The sequence below is a fragment of the Adiantum capillus-veneris genome, chromosome 1 (genome assembly GCF_014529385.1).
Source record: "Adiantum capillus-veneris isolate H3 chromosome 1, ASM1452938v2, whole genome shotgun sequence".
Lineage (NCBI taxonomy): Eukaryota > Viridiplantae > Streptophyta > Polypodiopsida > Polypodiales > Pteridaceae > Adiantum > Adiantum capillus-veneris.
In genome coordinates this window covers 5253908-5270981 of record NC_140931.1, presented here as the reverse complement: position 1 = coordinate 5270981, position 17074 = coordinate 5253908, and the positions used below count along the sequence as shown (strand labels likewise).

Genomic DNA, 17074 nt, shown 5'->3' with positions numbered 1-17074 from the left:
TAACCCAAAATTGGCATTTGAAAGGGTTCAATGAGATGCGATAAAATCTGCACCTTTCAAATATTTTTCGTAGATATAACAAATGCTTCTCCCAAGAAGAATAAACACAAAGGTCGTCTAGGAAATCTTTACAAAACTCCCTTAGAAATTCTTTAAACGCAGTGTTTATTAATCGTTGGAATGTAGCAGGGGCATTTGTCAAGCCAAAAGCCATAACACGAAATGCAAACACTCCAAACTCTGTGATAAAAGCAGTTTTAGCTTGGTCCTCTAATGCAATTGTGATTTGATTGTAACCAGAGTACCCATCTAAAAAGCTATAAGCTTCCTTGCCCGCAACTCTTTCAAGCACATGTTCTGAATATGGCAAGGGATAATGATCTCTCCTAGTGGCTGCATTAACTTTCTTGAGGTCCACGCACACTCTTAGTTTCCCATTCTTTTTTGGCACAATGACTATTGGAGAAACCCATTCTGAGTGCTCAATAGGGTATATGAATCCACATTGGATAAGTTATTCAATCTCCTCTTGTACAATTTTGGCGTACTTAGGATTCATTGGATAGGGTCGTTGTTGGACGGGTTTAGCAGTGTTGATCATGGGAATTGTATGTTGAACCACAGAAGGTGGAACGCCCTTCATGTCATGATATGTCCAAGCAAAGATATCCTTGTATTCCTTGAGGAGCTCCTTAAGTACAGCCTCTTCAGTTTCGGTAAGGTCTTGAGCAATAAAGACTGGTTTAGACTCCTCACCTGGTTCTGCTAATTCTATCTCTTTAACTACCGTTGGACCATCATAGACTCCACTGCTTCCATTGGTAGGTATTCGTTGGGCTTTGGCATACACAACCTTTCGCTCCCCCGTGGTACAAGATTTAAAATGTTCAGAAGCCGTATGTAAGTCAGCAGGCTCTTGTCCTGACGGAGACCTTTCTTTTAGTTTTGCCTCCTTTTGTTGTTGTGCTAACTCTCGGTTTTGACGTCTTCTTATAGTTCGACTCAATTTCGGCTCTGTAACCTCCAATTGAGCGAGGTCAATGGGTCGCGGGCTGCACCACATGACACTCTGGAGATGTTCACCCCAATTGTCTACTAGCTTTCGATGAGCATCACATGCCCCTAGATAGCTAAGCCATTCTGCAGTAGATCTTTCCTTGTTTATCCTAGCTCTCACATTTGCTCGATATCGTCGTCTCTTATATGACCTTTGTTTCTTGTTAAGGTTTTGATTTTGGTAAATGTTTGAACTCGACTTGCTTGATAGGTCTTCGCTTGTATCTTCTTCAATCTCATATAAATTACCATAGATGGTCGTACTAGGCCTTGAGTGTTCAGTTTCCATACTTGGCTCACTCGATGTTTCCTCAGGTTCTGAATCCATTTCTCCCTGAGATTCCGTTTTTGATGTGTATTGGCCTGAAGCCTTTGAGGAATCATCGGTTTCACTCTCAGGTAGGTGTGCCTCTTTCTTATCATCGGATGTTTCATGCGCTACACCTAACATGTTTACTTGTGCAATGTGTGGTATCTCTTCCCCATCTGGTGTTATCCAGGTTGTTCCTCTAGCTCCCCATGTATCTATAGTTGCCGCTAGGTGTACCCAATCGACATTGTCTGACTCAGCCATTCCGGGTAGGATATCCATATAAGGAGAGTTCTTCCCAATATCCGTGTCTTCGTTACACGTGTAACAATACTATAATGAGCTGAGTGAATTGTTGTGTCTGATCGATTATCAATGATGAATTTATTTCCTAGAGGATGCGTTCGACCACTTAAAAGATCAACTCGAATGACAGAGTCTTGGAACTGTAAGTAGACGTGGTTTTTGGACCAGTCATGCACCATTTTTGCTTCCCTCATGAATGGACGCCCTAAGATCATCTCAAATGACATAGGATGCTTGGAAAAATCCATAACAATGAAAGTTTGCCTTACCTTGTGTCCCAAGACCTTGATTCTGAGATCCTTTAGCATTCCAATAGGCGTAACAATAGATCCATTAGCCATTTTTACCACTACGCTTGTGGCTTCAAGGTGAGGTCGCCCCATAGACTCCCAACAACTCTTTGTCACCATGCTGACTCCCGCACCACCGTCAAGGACCCCCTTTACAGTTAATCCTTTAGTAGTGATTGGTAGAGTAGCATTAGATTCATCACCTTCAAAGTATTGCCCCAACTTGTTAACGGGTACTTCAATTACAGATTCATGTCCCGCTAGGTCAGATGGTGGTGCTAAATGTTCCTCATCATTCATTACCGAGTCAGGTTTGTTCATATGTGCAAACTGTGGTAATCCGGCCTGTAATTCTCCATTGAGGAAGGCTCGAAGAGCTGAGACTAGCTCGGGGTCTTTATATAGTTTGGACATGATGGTGGTTCTAACTTCTGAAGACATGAAATCCATCAATTTGGCAACATTTAATGGCATCTTGTGGGACGTAGGACCTTGACAAGAGAATGGTGAAGATGGAATCTCCACTTCCTCAAGGGGGTCGGGCATCCCCTCACCAAACATTCTCTCTAGTAGGAAAGGTGTGTGTCCACTTTCAGATGTCCTACCCTCACTCTCTTCCCGAATGATACTGGGTATAGCTAACGGCCTGTAGTTCTTGTGAGGTTGAACTTGTGTGGGAAACACTGTGTCCGACATCTTATGTTTGGGTTCAGGTTCTAATGTTCGTTGAGTTTCTTCCACCAAACCCCTCAGTTGTTGGACTCGTTCAATTTCCACTGTTGGGTTTGGATAGGTTCCAATTTTTCTCTTGCAATCCTCATTTTTTGCCTCTCGTGGCTTATCTTGGGGGTTCGCAACTGGGTGGTTTAACTTTGAATACTCTTTTGGTGTTCATCGTAATTCCTTCTCGTGATCCTCCTCACTGGCTTTTTCCTTTGTAGTAACAGTTTTGGTATCCGTGGTCTCTATCGAATCTGAGTTATCCTCAGGGTCATTCATATACACGGGATCCTCTCATGTCCCTATGTTAGTCTTTGAACTAGGTTTTGAGCTAGAAGCATTAAGGGAGTTCTTTCTTCGTGTTTTCTTCTTTCTTGCTCGGCCAATGGATGCAGCATCTCTCTCTTCGAGGATGTAATTTTGCTTTTGGAGCATCGACCGTGTGAGTGCATTCACTGGTGCTATGTTTATAGTTGGTGGTGTCCCATCAACAATCTCTATTAAGTTCAATGGTGTGATTTTCGGTGCGTTTGGATTGTTAGGACACTGTGTGAGTCTGCCCAAGGTATAGGCAGTCTATTTTCCATGATGCGTTTAAGCATTAGGCAATCCTTCGCTTGATGGCCATACCTACCACACGCGTTACAAGTCCCGTTAAACTTTACTCTGAAAGTAGGGCATTCACTCGTAGTATGTGGGTCCAAGCAAATTGAGCGCCATTGTTGCTCCCTTCTTGGATACATATGAGTGTTTTGTGGAGCATGATTACCCCTAAGGCTTTCTTGGATGGCCTTGGTGAGATCTGCCAAAGTCATCTCAGATATCGTTTGCTCTTTCACAATTGGCTTTATCTTCATTGGCTCATGCCCTGATGCTTGCGAGCTACTTGACTTCAGCTCCGCAGACACTCTTTCTCCTGCAATCATTAAATTATCCTCCAATTGGATTGCATTCATGGTGACTGCTTCCCAAGTAGTGATACCTCTAATGACTAGGCCATTATAGATACTTTCATGTCGTAGTCCCCTAATGAATCTATCGAGCAATTGGTTGTTGTTGAATCGCTCGTTTGGATTGCATTGAGAATTCAAATTCTTTAGGCGACTAATGAAGTCTCTCACGGATTCACCTTCTTCTTGTTGGGCTTTCTGGAGCTGAGAGGCTACACCCCAAAGTACTCCCTCTCGTATGTATTCTTTTAAGAACAGTCTCCTAAGAGTAGAGTAGATCGTTTTCTCTTCTACTCTTAAGGTTCTATACCAATCTCCAGCCTTTCCGCTTAGGGTCAAACTCAAAGCCTTACACTTATGTAGCTCATTGTGCTCTTCCAAGGAATCGCACACATGTTCAAAGACTTCCATATGCTTTCTAGCATCTCCGTCTCCACTGAATTTCTGTGTGAGCTTAGCTATTTGAACTGCCTTGCTCCTAGGCTCTCTATCAGGTGCACTACGCATGTTTTCCGCAATAGAGCGACCGATAGTTTGAGCAAATGTTGCCAAATCTCCTATTTGAGCAGGTATAATGGGTGTATGTGCTCCTGGAACCACATGTGAGATGGGAGTTGGCCTTGGCCTTGGCATACGCGCGGCTCTTGGGTCCCAAATTTCGTATGGTGGTGTACCAGACGGTGGTCCAAAGTTTACAGGCGTGGCCCTAGGCATAGGGGGTGCCTGATATGGCATGTTATTATTAAATGGCATGGCTCCACTTGTATAAGAGCTTGGATAATTCCATTGTGGATTGTAAGCTCTTGGAATAATCAGAGGTGTAGGAGCTACATGAGGCTGAGGTACGACAGGTGCACATGATTGATACATACATGTAGGTATAGTTGGGGGCACTGTGCTACTAGGCATCGGCGCACTGTTAACAAATGAAATCCATGGTGTACTTCTTGTCATGCTCACCACTGGGATATGCATGGTAGCCGTAGTGTCATTAAGAGAAAGATGAGCTAGATCTGGGAAGGTAAAGCTGCCACTTGTGGGCTCAGATTGTACTGAGGCTCCTGGCGAAACAACATATGGAGGATCAATGGGGCTCACTGAGGGAGTCTCCATTTGTGACAGGGTTGGTTGGTTGGCCTTTCCCGTATCCAAGAATCTCATTAGGCCTGTTGATCCATGTGTTCTGTCTTTCTAACTCAACAATCCTATGGAGGACATCACAAACTTTCTATTGTTGCTCATCTATGCTAGTAGCACCCGATGTGGATTGTAGAACATCTAACCAACCCACATGATAGGTGTGTCCTGTGTACCGATCAGTTAAATCTTCTGCTTGTAGGTCAAACTCCCAATTTTCATTTAGGAATATCCCATCTAGGCCTCGCGTGCTGGAGGTTTCCCTTGAAGTGGAAGCATTATTGCTCCCCATAGCTTGCCCCTCCGTGACCGCTACCTTGGGAGCACTCGGTTGCTCGGCTGGCATGATTGTTGTCATAGGAGCCTTTGCTTTCAGGGTTCGACTTTGTTCTAGCATTCGAAGGTTCTCAATTTCCCTCTCCCTTGTTGCTTGCATATAGCGTTCGATCTCTTGTACTTCGGCAAGACTCCTACCATCGGGTAGTAAAACCTCAGAGGGAGATAGTCCTAAAGGATCAGGAGGTGCAGTGGATGGAACATTCACATGCACACTCTCAAGAAGCATACGGTCCATTTTAGGCATGAATGACGAATTTACTTCCCCACTCCCTTCATTTATTTCATTAACTGCATGTTTGGAGCGAGTAGCTCTATTAAGGGTCTCTTTTAAGCGGCTAAACACGCTGGACCCGGGCCGTGGGCCCATGGCATGCATGTCTTGAGTTGAACTATCAGGGTTTGGTGTAGGATACCCCTCCATGACTTCGTAGTTAGAGGAAGAATCACTAGACGCGATATGAGGATCTTGGGTCGCGCTACCTTGAGTCCCGGCCGAAGGTCCAGAACCTAGAGTGGAGGAATAATGGGTGCCCACGTAAATGGAGGCACTACCAATATGCTCGTGCTCTAACACTCGTCCAGAGCGTAGGTTCATATGACTTGGATCCCCTAGAAGTGTCAGTGAGGGCCCGTGAAGGCTGCTCACCTAGTAATTTTGGGTGTTTTGCAACCCAAGTCTTTTCTTATTTATTTATTTTTTGATTTTTTGGTTTTTTTTTTCTGACCCAGCTATAGAATAGAACATATGATAGCTCAAAACGAGCCTCTCGGTCAGAGGGACGTGTCGTGCTTCACAGCCCTCCGTTTGGTCACTTTATGCCCTCGGAATCCCTAAAACCGTCAATTTCTAGTAGGGAACTAGGCCCAAATTAGAAAGTCTAAGGGTGCAAGTGGGAAGAGAAGGGAGGAGAGTGGAGGAATTGCCCCACATGCTCTCATTCCCTCTTGAGGGGGTAGGGTATATATATAAGAGTGACTCAAGTATATATCATAAGACTGAGGACTGAGGCCTAGGCTTGGGCTTGGGCTTGGGCTTCCCGATCCCGATCAAAATTTTAGTGTAGCCCCCCTACTTCCTCTCTCACTACCTTGCTGTGCAAAGACTGTGTGCAGCCAAACCTTGACAGAAAACTGTGTGCAGACAGAAATTGCTAACTGCCTTTCTACTTATTCATTCACTGCAAACAAGCTAACGACTACTAATTGTGCAAAGACTGTGTGCAAACAGAAAACACAACATTATGCAGAAATCACAGAACTTGCAGACAACACAGAAATTAACAACTTGCAGAAAAACAACTCATTCCTCTTCCTCTTCCTCTTCTTTCCTACTACAAACAACTCATAGGAGAAGCACAAAGTGCCTCTTGGGCTTAGTGCAGGGCGATTCCCCGGCAGCGGGGTCAAAAATGTGCGCTCCTTGCCGCACTGTCGAAGCAAGGGACTTGCTGTTACACCGTGTGCAAGCCATAGACGGCTCCAAGCACACAACTAGCTTAACTAGTAAGCTCAAAAGAGGGCAATGGTGTGTCACTCACCGCTCTATGCTCCTGCCGTGGAGGATTTCTCGCCGCGAAGAAGAAGGAGACGCCGCTACCTCGCGCTCAACCGCTTCACCGCCGTCGTGCCGCCGCAATGCTCGATCACTCTCTCTCTCTCTCTCTCTCTCTCTCACACACACACACACACACACACACACACACACACACACACACACACACACATACACACACACACACGAGGAGGTGAAGAAGAAGAAGATGGAGATGGAGATGGAGCAAGAGCACTCTTCTATTGCACAAATGAGAGAATGAGTGAATTTTAGGTTTAGTTGGCTTTTATATGAGCTCACCCCATTCACACTTGGGCACCCATGCTTAGCCAACTAATCCCTTGAATGTCCCAGTTAGAGTGCGCCTCTCATCGGCGATCACTCTTACCCTTTTCCTATTGGTCCGACAAGCCCGGTACCTGACTCTACCAAATACATAATGCACGTCCGTCGTAGGTGATGGGGTGTCCGTGAGCCGTGAGGGTTAACAGACGATTGAGCTCTTCCAGCTCTCCTTTGTTTGACTACTTCGTAATTTCACTACTGTATCCCGTCTCTCTCCTCCAACTACGAAGAAGCAGCTTGCTTCGTCGTGCACATTCACATCCCCAAAGAAGTGGCTCGGCTCCAATCTCAGCTCCAAAAACTAAAGGTAAAGCAAGCTGCGTGTTAATCTTTCACGGGCTCATATTGCAACCCCTAATCCCTCCCTCCTCTTCCGTAGATCTGTCATGTAGTTTTCTCTCTCTGGTCACTTGACCTTGCATACCTTTATATGTGGTAATACGGCTTTATCTGAACCATTGCTTTGCATATCCCTGGCTGTACAGTCATGTAAAGTGGAATTTGGAGCTGCATTGGCAAAGGTAGGTATGTCTGCTTTTCCTGTCTTGAGATGAAGACATGAAAGAAATGTTAAGGCTTTAATGGTCTTGCAATTAGATTAAATGTTGCAGGGCTAGGATATGTAGTTTATAAAGTTGCGATCAGTGCTGCTCTTTCCAATCGTTCAATTTATCCAGCAAGGTTGTGGATGATATTAATTGAAGGTGGTGTGCCTTGCCCTTCATTCACATTGTCTATATGGGAAGTTCATTTATTTACTGTCTTCTTTGAGTTATGTGTTAGTGTTTGCGTAGTTCTCTCTCTCTCTCTCTCTCTCTCTCTCTCTCTCTCTCTCTCTCTCTCTCTCTCTCTCTCTCTCTCTCTCTCTCTCTCTCTCTCTCTCTCGGGCACATAACGTAGCCCCCATTCCCTCCCTCTTTCTCCCTGCAATACACAAGATGCCCAATTGTTCGAGATGCCTGGCATCTATAGCCAAGCTGCTAAGTTGACAGAGAGGAGTACTCTACGGTAGCACAGGTTGGTTGCATACCTGCATGGTTGCCACACGCCTCGCTCCTGTGATATTATTTCCAAAAAGGACCACGACTGAAGCATATATTCAATCAAAGTGTTGAATGTCCTATAAAAGTGCCGGTAAGTTTAAACACAAGGGAGTTCAAAGCAGAATGCATGAGAAGCACATATGGTAGTTATGGGCTGCCCTAACCAAGAGCGACACAAATGCATTACTGGAGTCTGGATGTGTCTGTTGATCGATTATTTTCCTTACCTTTGGATTCCGATTCCTTGGTACGAGTTTTCTAACATGCATTCAATGACTTTGTTTGACAATAGGTGCTAGCATTCAAGCATGTTTGATGTCTTGGCTGATGAGACGAGCTTAGTAGTTACATGTACTTTTATCCAAAGGGTAATAAAGAAACAAAATTTGCTTCAAAGAGAGAGAGAGAGAGAGAGAGAGAGAGAGAGAGAGAGAGAGAGAGAGAGAGAGAGAGAGAGAGAGAGAGAGAGAGAGAGAGAGAGATAGATAGATAGATAGATTTTATTATCGTCCTCGGAGGTCAAATATGACCTATGGGACCAAAGTTACATGTGATGTAGTATGTGTATGGCTGATGAGTGACTCTCGATGCTCCAAAATTGTAGTGATGAGAGTCGCAATGGAGAGCCCACACTTTGGCTGGGAGAGGAAAGTGTGTAGGTCTAAGTTATGGCTGAAAATGTGAGAGAAGCAAGTTCGGATGTGATCAAAAGCTGAGCACTCTAGTAGTGTGTGGTACTCAGACTCTCGAACTTGCAGTGAGCATAATGTGCACAATCGATTTGACTCTTCTCCATTGCCCCAATGCCCTATCTCGCATCGAAGGAAATGGGAGCTAAGCCGAATTGTTGCGATAGTGCGTATCGCGGACAAGGGAATAGGCTCAAGCATGTAAGTGTGAGTACGGTTTCCTCTCTCAGCGAAGAACATGGTTTTGTAGTTGGGGGCAATATAGGTGGTGTAATGTATGAAGCGTGACCCACCGGATTTCTCCCAAGCTGTAATACATTGGCATTGTAGAAAAGCTTCATTCACTTGAGAGTCAATTGAAGCATCATGTAGCAAGTGTAATGCATCCCATCTCCCAAACCACTTCTTTATGTCTTGCATCCATCCCGTGCTCAAGATCTTGCTTTTATGCGTCTTTTGAACTTTTTTGCTTGCTTCCCATGCAATTGTAGGAAGTCGATGTGAGGGGTTTTGACGCATCTTTATCATGTACTCCACAACCCTTTCCATGCCCATAACCTCAATTGGAAGAGATCCCGACTCAAGAAGTAGGAGCATATATGGTGTTTGTGTCTTAACTTGGAGAAAGTTTGTAAGAAAACGCTTTTGGACATTCTCAAACTCTTTCCAAGTAGACTTTGAGATGCTCCCGCCCCACACTTCAACTCCATAAAGAAGAACCGTGTCACCAATGCATCAAAAAGATACTTCTTGAGAACCCAACACTTGATGTTTCCCGCATTACACATGTTCTCAAATGCATAATATGCTCTCTTTCCCGCTTCCAAACGACGCATAGCACATTCATGCCACTTGTGATTGGATGGAACCTCAAGGCCAAGGTACTTAAAGCTCTCAACAACTTCAAGTGTCTCGTTGTTGTGCACAATGCATGGCTTCTCCTTATGGTTGGTTTTCACAAGCATAACCTTTGTTTTGGATTCATTTACAATCAGCCAACTATGCAAGCAAAAGTTCTCAAGGACAACCATAAGCTTTTGTGCATCTTCTAAAGTGTGTGCTAGAAGCACTACATCATCCGCATACAACAAAAGCATGATTACCGCATTGCAAATAGTGACCTCTTCAATGCCTTCTTCTTGCATAAAGTCAAGTACCATTTGTTCCAATTGATCGATGCATAGACCAAAGAGAGTTGGTGACAATGGACATCCTTGTTTAACCCCAATAGTGCTTACAAAAATTTCTGGAATTTCTCTTCCCATGCGCAATTGACAAATCACCTTCTCATAGATTCGAGAAACCGCAAGCATAAACTCACTTGGCACTTGGAGTTCTTCCATCCTTCTCCACAAATTGTTACGTGGAATCATATCAAAGGCTTTCTTAAAGTCCACAAAACAACAATACAATCGCTTTCCTTTCAACCGACTTTCCTCCATGAGAACACGAAGAGTGACAAGATGATCAATGGTGCTATGGCATCGACGAAAACCCGCTTGTCCCTTTGTACTCTTGTCATTCTCTTCAGCCCAATCACTCAATTTCATCTCCATTATTCACCCAAACAACTTTGCCATAAGAGACCCAATCATTATAGTCCGGTAGTTGCTTACATTCTTTACATCCCCTCCTTTATGCAAAGGCTTTAACCCAATTAGTACTCCAATCATAAGGCATACCATGTTGAAGTGCAAGGTTGAACATATCACACATCCACTCATGGGTAAAATCTCCCGTCCATTTGATCATCTCCGGCTTGATACCTTGAAGATCTCCCGCTTTGCGAGTGGCCAACTTTTCAAGCCCACCGCATACATCCTCAATAGTAAAAAAAGACGGCATACATGGGAGTGAACCATAAAATGGCATTTTTTCAGTATTTGCTTGCTCATATAATTGCCTACAATGTGTGTACATATCCACTAGACTCAAGTTACCAAAATTCTCAACCCGCTTGCCTCTCAAGTTTCTCCAAAATCTTTCACATGCATGTGCCTTTTCTTGGACTTGAAATTCTTGTTGCTTTACTTCCCATCTTCTTCTCTTCTTTTGAATCAATGCCTTGTATGTATGCAAATGACTTTGATAGTTGTCTTTGTCCATAGTTGCATCAAGCTTTATCAAGGACTTTCGAGTATCTTGACATTCTTTATCAAACCACCTTTTGCGTGATCTATCTTTGTTAATACAATGGAGATGCTTTATGGCAAAGCATTCTTCCGCACAAGAACAAATAGCTTTCTTGAAAGCTTCCCATTTAGTTTCCAATGGTGCATCACATTGAAGCTTTGTCATCCATAATTTTTGCTCAACCATTTCAATGTACATTGGTACCCGTTTGAAATCCATACATAGTGATAACTTCTCTTTCCTTTGGCTGAGATTATCATGTTTAGTTGCTTCTCCACATGAAAGGTCAATACATAAGGTGCGATGGTCGGATTCCGGGGTCCATTGACCAAACATAAAACTCTTTATGCGATACATGATGGCTTCAGAGAGTAGCATATAGTCAATCACACTATCCCCATTATGTCTCCTACATGTAAATCCATTGGTTCCACTCCACAAAGATACACCATTGGCAATGAGCATACCCGTGCTATTACACATGTGTAAAAGTAACTTTCCATAGTGATCCGGCTCTTTCTCATCCATTGAAGTACGATCATACAAGTGAACTTCCTCCAACTCCCTTGAAATGTATGGAATATCAAATTGTTGAGTATCATGTTGCAATGTTTTTGTGCGAGCATTCATATCCCCAAATACAATAACATCACCTTCACCTTTGAAATAAGCAATGTCCTCTTCCAAATCAGAAAATGGTTGATCTCTATCCATGCAAGCATAAAAGGGAGAATCATGATGAGGAATGTAGCAACCGGCTACAAAAATGGGTGCTCTTTTTGGTGTCATAATTTTCAGCCATACATAACGTTTGTACTTGTCATCTTTCACAATTGATACAAAATCTTCCAATCCTTTCTTAACCATACATGCTAACCCTCCTTGTCCTCTTCGTTGCTTGAGATTCTTTGACCACATCAATGAATGTACATTGTAATCCTCCAAGCCATTAATCCTTTGTGTATCATGCTCCAAAGTTTCAACAAGAAGTACAACATCGGCTTTGCTTGTTAGTTCATCAATGCCAACCCCCGCATTCCATGGGTATCCATTACAATTCCAAAAGCATATTTTCAATTGTAACTCGGTCTCATAGGTCACGCATCCTTATTTGCTTGAGAGACTTTCCTCCTCCTTGGGCACATTTTCTTCATGAGAGATCTCCTTGTTTTTATTATTCTTTTCCTCATATGTCTTGCATGGACTAAAAAGATTCATGCTGACAGTTGCGAGCCATGGCAGCTCTAACATGTAAGCCCTGGCCGATGGAAGGAGGAACTTGATCGCTTCAAGTTGGAACTTTGGAGGAGATAATAGTCGAAGGGGTGTGAATGATGTGTCCACTGATGTCACCAACGATGTGCACATCGCTAGGCATTCCATTATGCAGCCTCGAGTTTGGCTCGGTTGTGCCCCCAAAGCCCACCGCTAGCTCCATATCCTATCAATGATTTCTTTTTGTTGCCCACTCCACCGGAGGTGGAGTTAGTCTCACTCGTTATACATATGCATACATACATATAACTAATCAATCTCTCTCTCTCTCTCTCTCTCTCACTCACTCACACACACACACATATATATATATATGTATGTATGTATGTATATGTATGACACCTTACTCCATATACTTGGGTGTCTAATGGCACCTTGTCCCTAGCACAAAAGCTTCATGTTGACGTCTATTTCAACTATTTTAAGCTTCATTTGATGCCCAATATGCCAATGACGCCCGAAATGGCCTCCAAATTTAAGGCCCGCTTGAGGCTTCAATGGGATGTAGCCGTGGAACAACAACCTTGCCTTAGTAGCGAGCCCTTTTCACGGCCCTCTCACCGAGCCCCTTCCGGATTGTAATGATGGTTCGTAATGGACCATATTGGCCACGGGAAACGGGGCAGCAGTGCTGCTTCGTAGCTGCAGGTCTTACTTAGGCACGAGGCTTGAACCGGCTGTGTGACACATTGTCACATCCATGTCAATTCAGTCGCAAGTGCAGACTCATTAAGTATTGGAGTGAGCGATGATTCCTGAGTGCTCAGCCAAAAGGTCAATCCACTGAAGGCGGCTGAATCCGTGTGGCATTTTTCGTGAATTCTGCTGCCACGCTTAACGGTCACAAGCAGCGCTGACGGCTGGCCGATACTGTATACAGCCTGTGTGTAGGTACTGCAGGTCGCGGCTCTCCTTGGGGTGGCTGTGCCTTTTGACAGAGAGGACAGAACTCAGCTCACGACCTATCTCTACGCCGTATATCTGACAAATGCAGGCAGTGAGCTCTCGCACTCGTACTCGTATGTTATGGCAGCCGTTTTAACTTTGAAGCTTTCAAACAAAAATGCAAGGATGTAGCCCATCCTCACCTGCAGGGCCCCGGCTATGGCGACCTGCAGCACAACGTAGCTTGCGAAACTCGTGGTCTTCCATCTCCCTGCACCTTTCTGCTTGGTCTGCTGCCTCGTCACATGGATTCTCTGCAGCTTCCTCGCTCATCAACAGTCTTCTCTCCATCAGGTTAGCATTTGGGTTGCATGCCTATTTTTTCTACAGTATGACTTACGATTGGACTTCTTCAATTTGCTAAACTATACTCCTTTGGGAACATCATCTTTGGTGCTGAGCCCTCTCGCTTTATTTCTTATCGCTTCTCATGTCAGGATAGGTCATGGTGGCTGTAAATGGATCCCATTCATGACTATGTATTCACCAAAAGTCTCAATGAAGATACAGGCAGATTAACATCAAAGAGAGAGAATACAACTAGCCATCATATATATTATGTAGGTTTGGAGAGATTACATGCCACTATGATTCTATGCATTTCTCTTGAGATTTTAGACACTAGGGTGGACGTCTTTTGGAGGGATTGGACCGATTCTATTTTGGTGATTGGACAGTGATGCAAGGAGATGAGCTCTCCATTTTAGCTGGGACAATGCTCCGGGCCTTTTTCACTGTGCATTACTACAAGACCTGCTCTGCTTCTTGCCGTGGCTTTGTTATCCCTGACTCTGACCTAGAGCTGAAAGAGCATCTATTACCCCTTTAATGTGCTCCTTGGGAGCCTACACGTAGTTTTGTTGATATCAAACATTGCGGAATTGAGAGAATAGTTAGGTTCGAGCTTTCAAACTTCCACAATTCTTTGTTCTTTTCTTGCGATAATATGAATGCAACTTTGCGTTATTGATGGTTCCTTGTCACCTGTACATGGCCCCGTGTGCCACGTGGACATGCTCCTTGAACTTCCAGAGCCAGTTTTCTCCTTCTTCCTAGCTAGGAGTGTCTAGAATCCTAGGGCAATTTTCTGAGCCTGTTTCCAGGACATGCATGTCTAGACGAGTCCATTAGATTAGGTTTTCCAAATTTGGAACCCTCTTGCATAAATGGTTTGTACACGTGTTTTGAGTCTTGACAGATGTTATTACACTATGGTGGGCATCTGGCATGACGTGCATATAGTTCTAGGTTAGAAGAATCCAGCGAGCCCATTCCCTGCATCAATTGGATTGAACAGACGTGCGACAGTTTCACCCGAAACTTAGCTATAAGGTGCAACGGAAGTGAATGTTGAACTTTGCTCAAGATGAGTGCTGACTGTCATGCTATGTGCAACCAGAGGATATGTAACTACTCTAAGTGCTTGGACATGCATGACCTGCGCATAGGCTCACAAAGGTGCTAGAACACTTCCTAAGCTGGCTTGAACCCTAGACCTGAATTAGCTTGTCCACATGCACCTAAGTCTGTAGCGGCTTCAATGCTCCAACTTCGGCTATGGTCGTCGATCTACCTTCTTCAAGAATCTCCGAGGAGGAAAATTCCTGAAATCACTTCCAACACAAAATCAAAATCATACCCATTCCATGTAGAGTAATTGGAAAAATACTAGTCTTCCTAAAAGACTGTGCATGCAATGCAGATGAACAAAGTGGCGGAGTGCCAAAGCGTTTACCAAATACATGCAAAAAGTGAGATTGAATCTTGATTTGTCGACCTAAATCTATCAACTGTGGCAAATCACAACGGAAATGGCGATGCTTGATGGACAATCTTACTTGTGCTCTTTTTGAGACTGTCATGCCAAGGAAGAGACATGTAAAAGCGATTGACAAAATAGTCAATCGGGAAACAACGTGAATTCCTTGAATGCAAACTTTGTTTCTTTTCGAGAGAGATCCGCATACATCCGTGCTCATTCGTGAGTGATTCATGTGTATCGTACAATACGGCATGCTTATGAAAAGGGAACGCATAAAGACGGTGACAAAAATACAAGAAACCGTCACGAATGAGAAACTACAATGTGTGTTGACTAATCATGCGAACACACAATACTTTCTGAGTGATTTCTTTGGACCTCGACCCGAGAGCCAAGATCGGTTCTGCATAACTGATCGTATCTGCAATGAGGTTAGCTTCACTAGAAAAATCAGCATCAAAACCGTTATCCTTGTGAACAATCACATCTTTATCATGCAAAAGATATGTGTCGTGCGTTGGAGAAGAAAGGACTGAGAGAGTCTCATTTTTTTGTTTCTTTTCAAGCTTCGCCTGCACATTAGAAATGAGAGGTAAAGAATGAATAACTTCTCACCACGAATGGTAATGGGAGAGTCACTTTTGGCATTTAGAGTGAGAGTATTGTCTGCACAATCAATGAGAGGGTTATGCTCACGAAACCATCTAATGCCCAAAATCATATCACATCGTGATAGAGGAGACACTACAAATTTTCTGGGAAGGACGCTTGTTGAACAGTGAATAACATATCAAGGCACTCTCGTGTAATGAGAGTCCATACCGGGAGCGAAAACCGACACCTCAAGAGGAGATGTCTTGCGAACCTCCAAGCGGGCTCTTTCTACAAGAGGCACCAATCACATCATGCATACTGCCTGAATCAAATAAGACCACCGTGTGTTGACCATTCACATGACCATAACACTTCATAAGAGACTCATCAACTAGATGATCACGAGAAACTTGGGACACACTAGTGTTCTCATTTATGGCATTAACAGAGGATGTGGGTTCTGTGGGTTCTTTAGATTCGTTAGATTCATTCTTAGGACATGTTTTCTTTATATGACCCTTGACGTGACATTGATATCATCGACCTTCCTTAGAATAAATGACTTGTTCTTCTGCCATTATGTATCCTCCTAAAATTCCTTGTGCAACTTTTGGGGGCGAGCTGGTTTAGCAGGTGTGTTAGCTTTACCCTTGGATTCATTTTGAGAGTTCTTTTTTGAAGGATTAGAGGAAGATTGGCTAGAAGAGTTATCGTTCTTACCATTCTTACCTTTCTTACCGTTCTGAGGAGTCTGAGAGGTACTGTGAGAAGACTTATTCTCCTTAGGCTTTCCTTTGTTGTGCTTCATCTCCTGTGTGAGAGCAATCGCTACCACCTTGTTGAGATCCAGGGGATCGAGTACTTCGACATCAAACTTGATATACTCGTCCAACCCATAAAGGAATGTCTCTTTGCGCTCATCATCTGACTTGCGTAATTGGGTGCCGAGCTGCAAAACAGATTAGAGAAAGACATAATTGACATACCATTTTGCTTGAGACTGCGCCAATCGTCTTTCAACCGCGCTAGGTACTGAGAGGCATAAACCGCGCCTTGAGCTTGTCTTGGAAGTCGGCCCAATTGAAAGAAAGGTGTACGCCTTCTTCGGCTTTCTCTAGGTGCGCAGTCAAGTGTGCTTGCCATGCGTGATACCAATTAATGGCATCACCGACAAGATACATGGCTGCCGTCAAAACCTTGCTATTTTTTGTTTTCTTAGTTGTCGCAAAATAAGCATTAAATTGATGCAACCAAGAATGAATAACATTAGCATCCATCTTACTGTCATACTTACTGAACGTCAACTACTCAGTGATGGGGTTGTTGGAATCCGCTTCTCGACTTGTTCAACCTGAGGATTTGTCCACGTCCTTGAGTGGCTCGGACTTTGAGGTGAGTACTTGTAGAACCAACTCTTACATGCGTTGGTCTCTCTGCGTCTCACATTCTAATTCCAAGGCCTCTCATCTTTCTTTGGCCCCCAAGCGCGCTTGCTCACGCTCACGCTCCAAGGCTACTCTTCTTTCTTCGGCCCCCAAGCGCGCTTGCTCATGCTCCAAGGCTACCCTTCTTTCTTCGCGCTCGCGATCCAAGTCTGCCTTTCTTTCTTCGCGCTCGCGATCCAAGAT

General features: G+C 43.9%; 1 protein-coding gene across 1 annotated transcript in view; it reads left to right on the top strand.

The window, feature by feature from the left end:
- The first annotated feature begins 12679 nt into the window (after positions 1-12679).
- LOC147464235 (uncharacterized) overlaps positions 12680-17074 on the top strand; it is an 84769-nt gene continuing 80374 nt past the window's right edge. Inside the window, exon 1 of the mRNA XM_086513746.1 lies at positions 12680-13384. Within this exon, the coding sequence (XP_086369872.1) occupies positions 13209-13384 (176 nt within the window). The 5' untranslated portion in view covers positions 12680-13208. The remainder of the gene's footprint in view (positions 13385-17074) is intronic.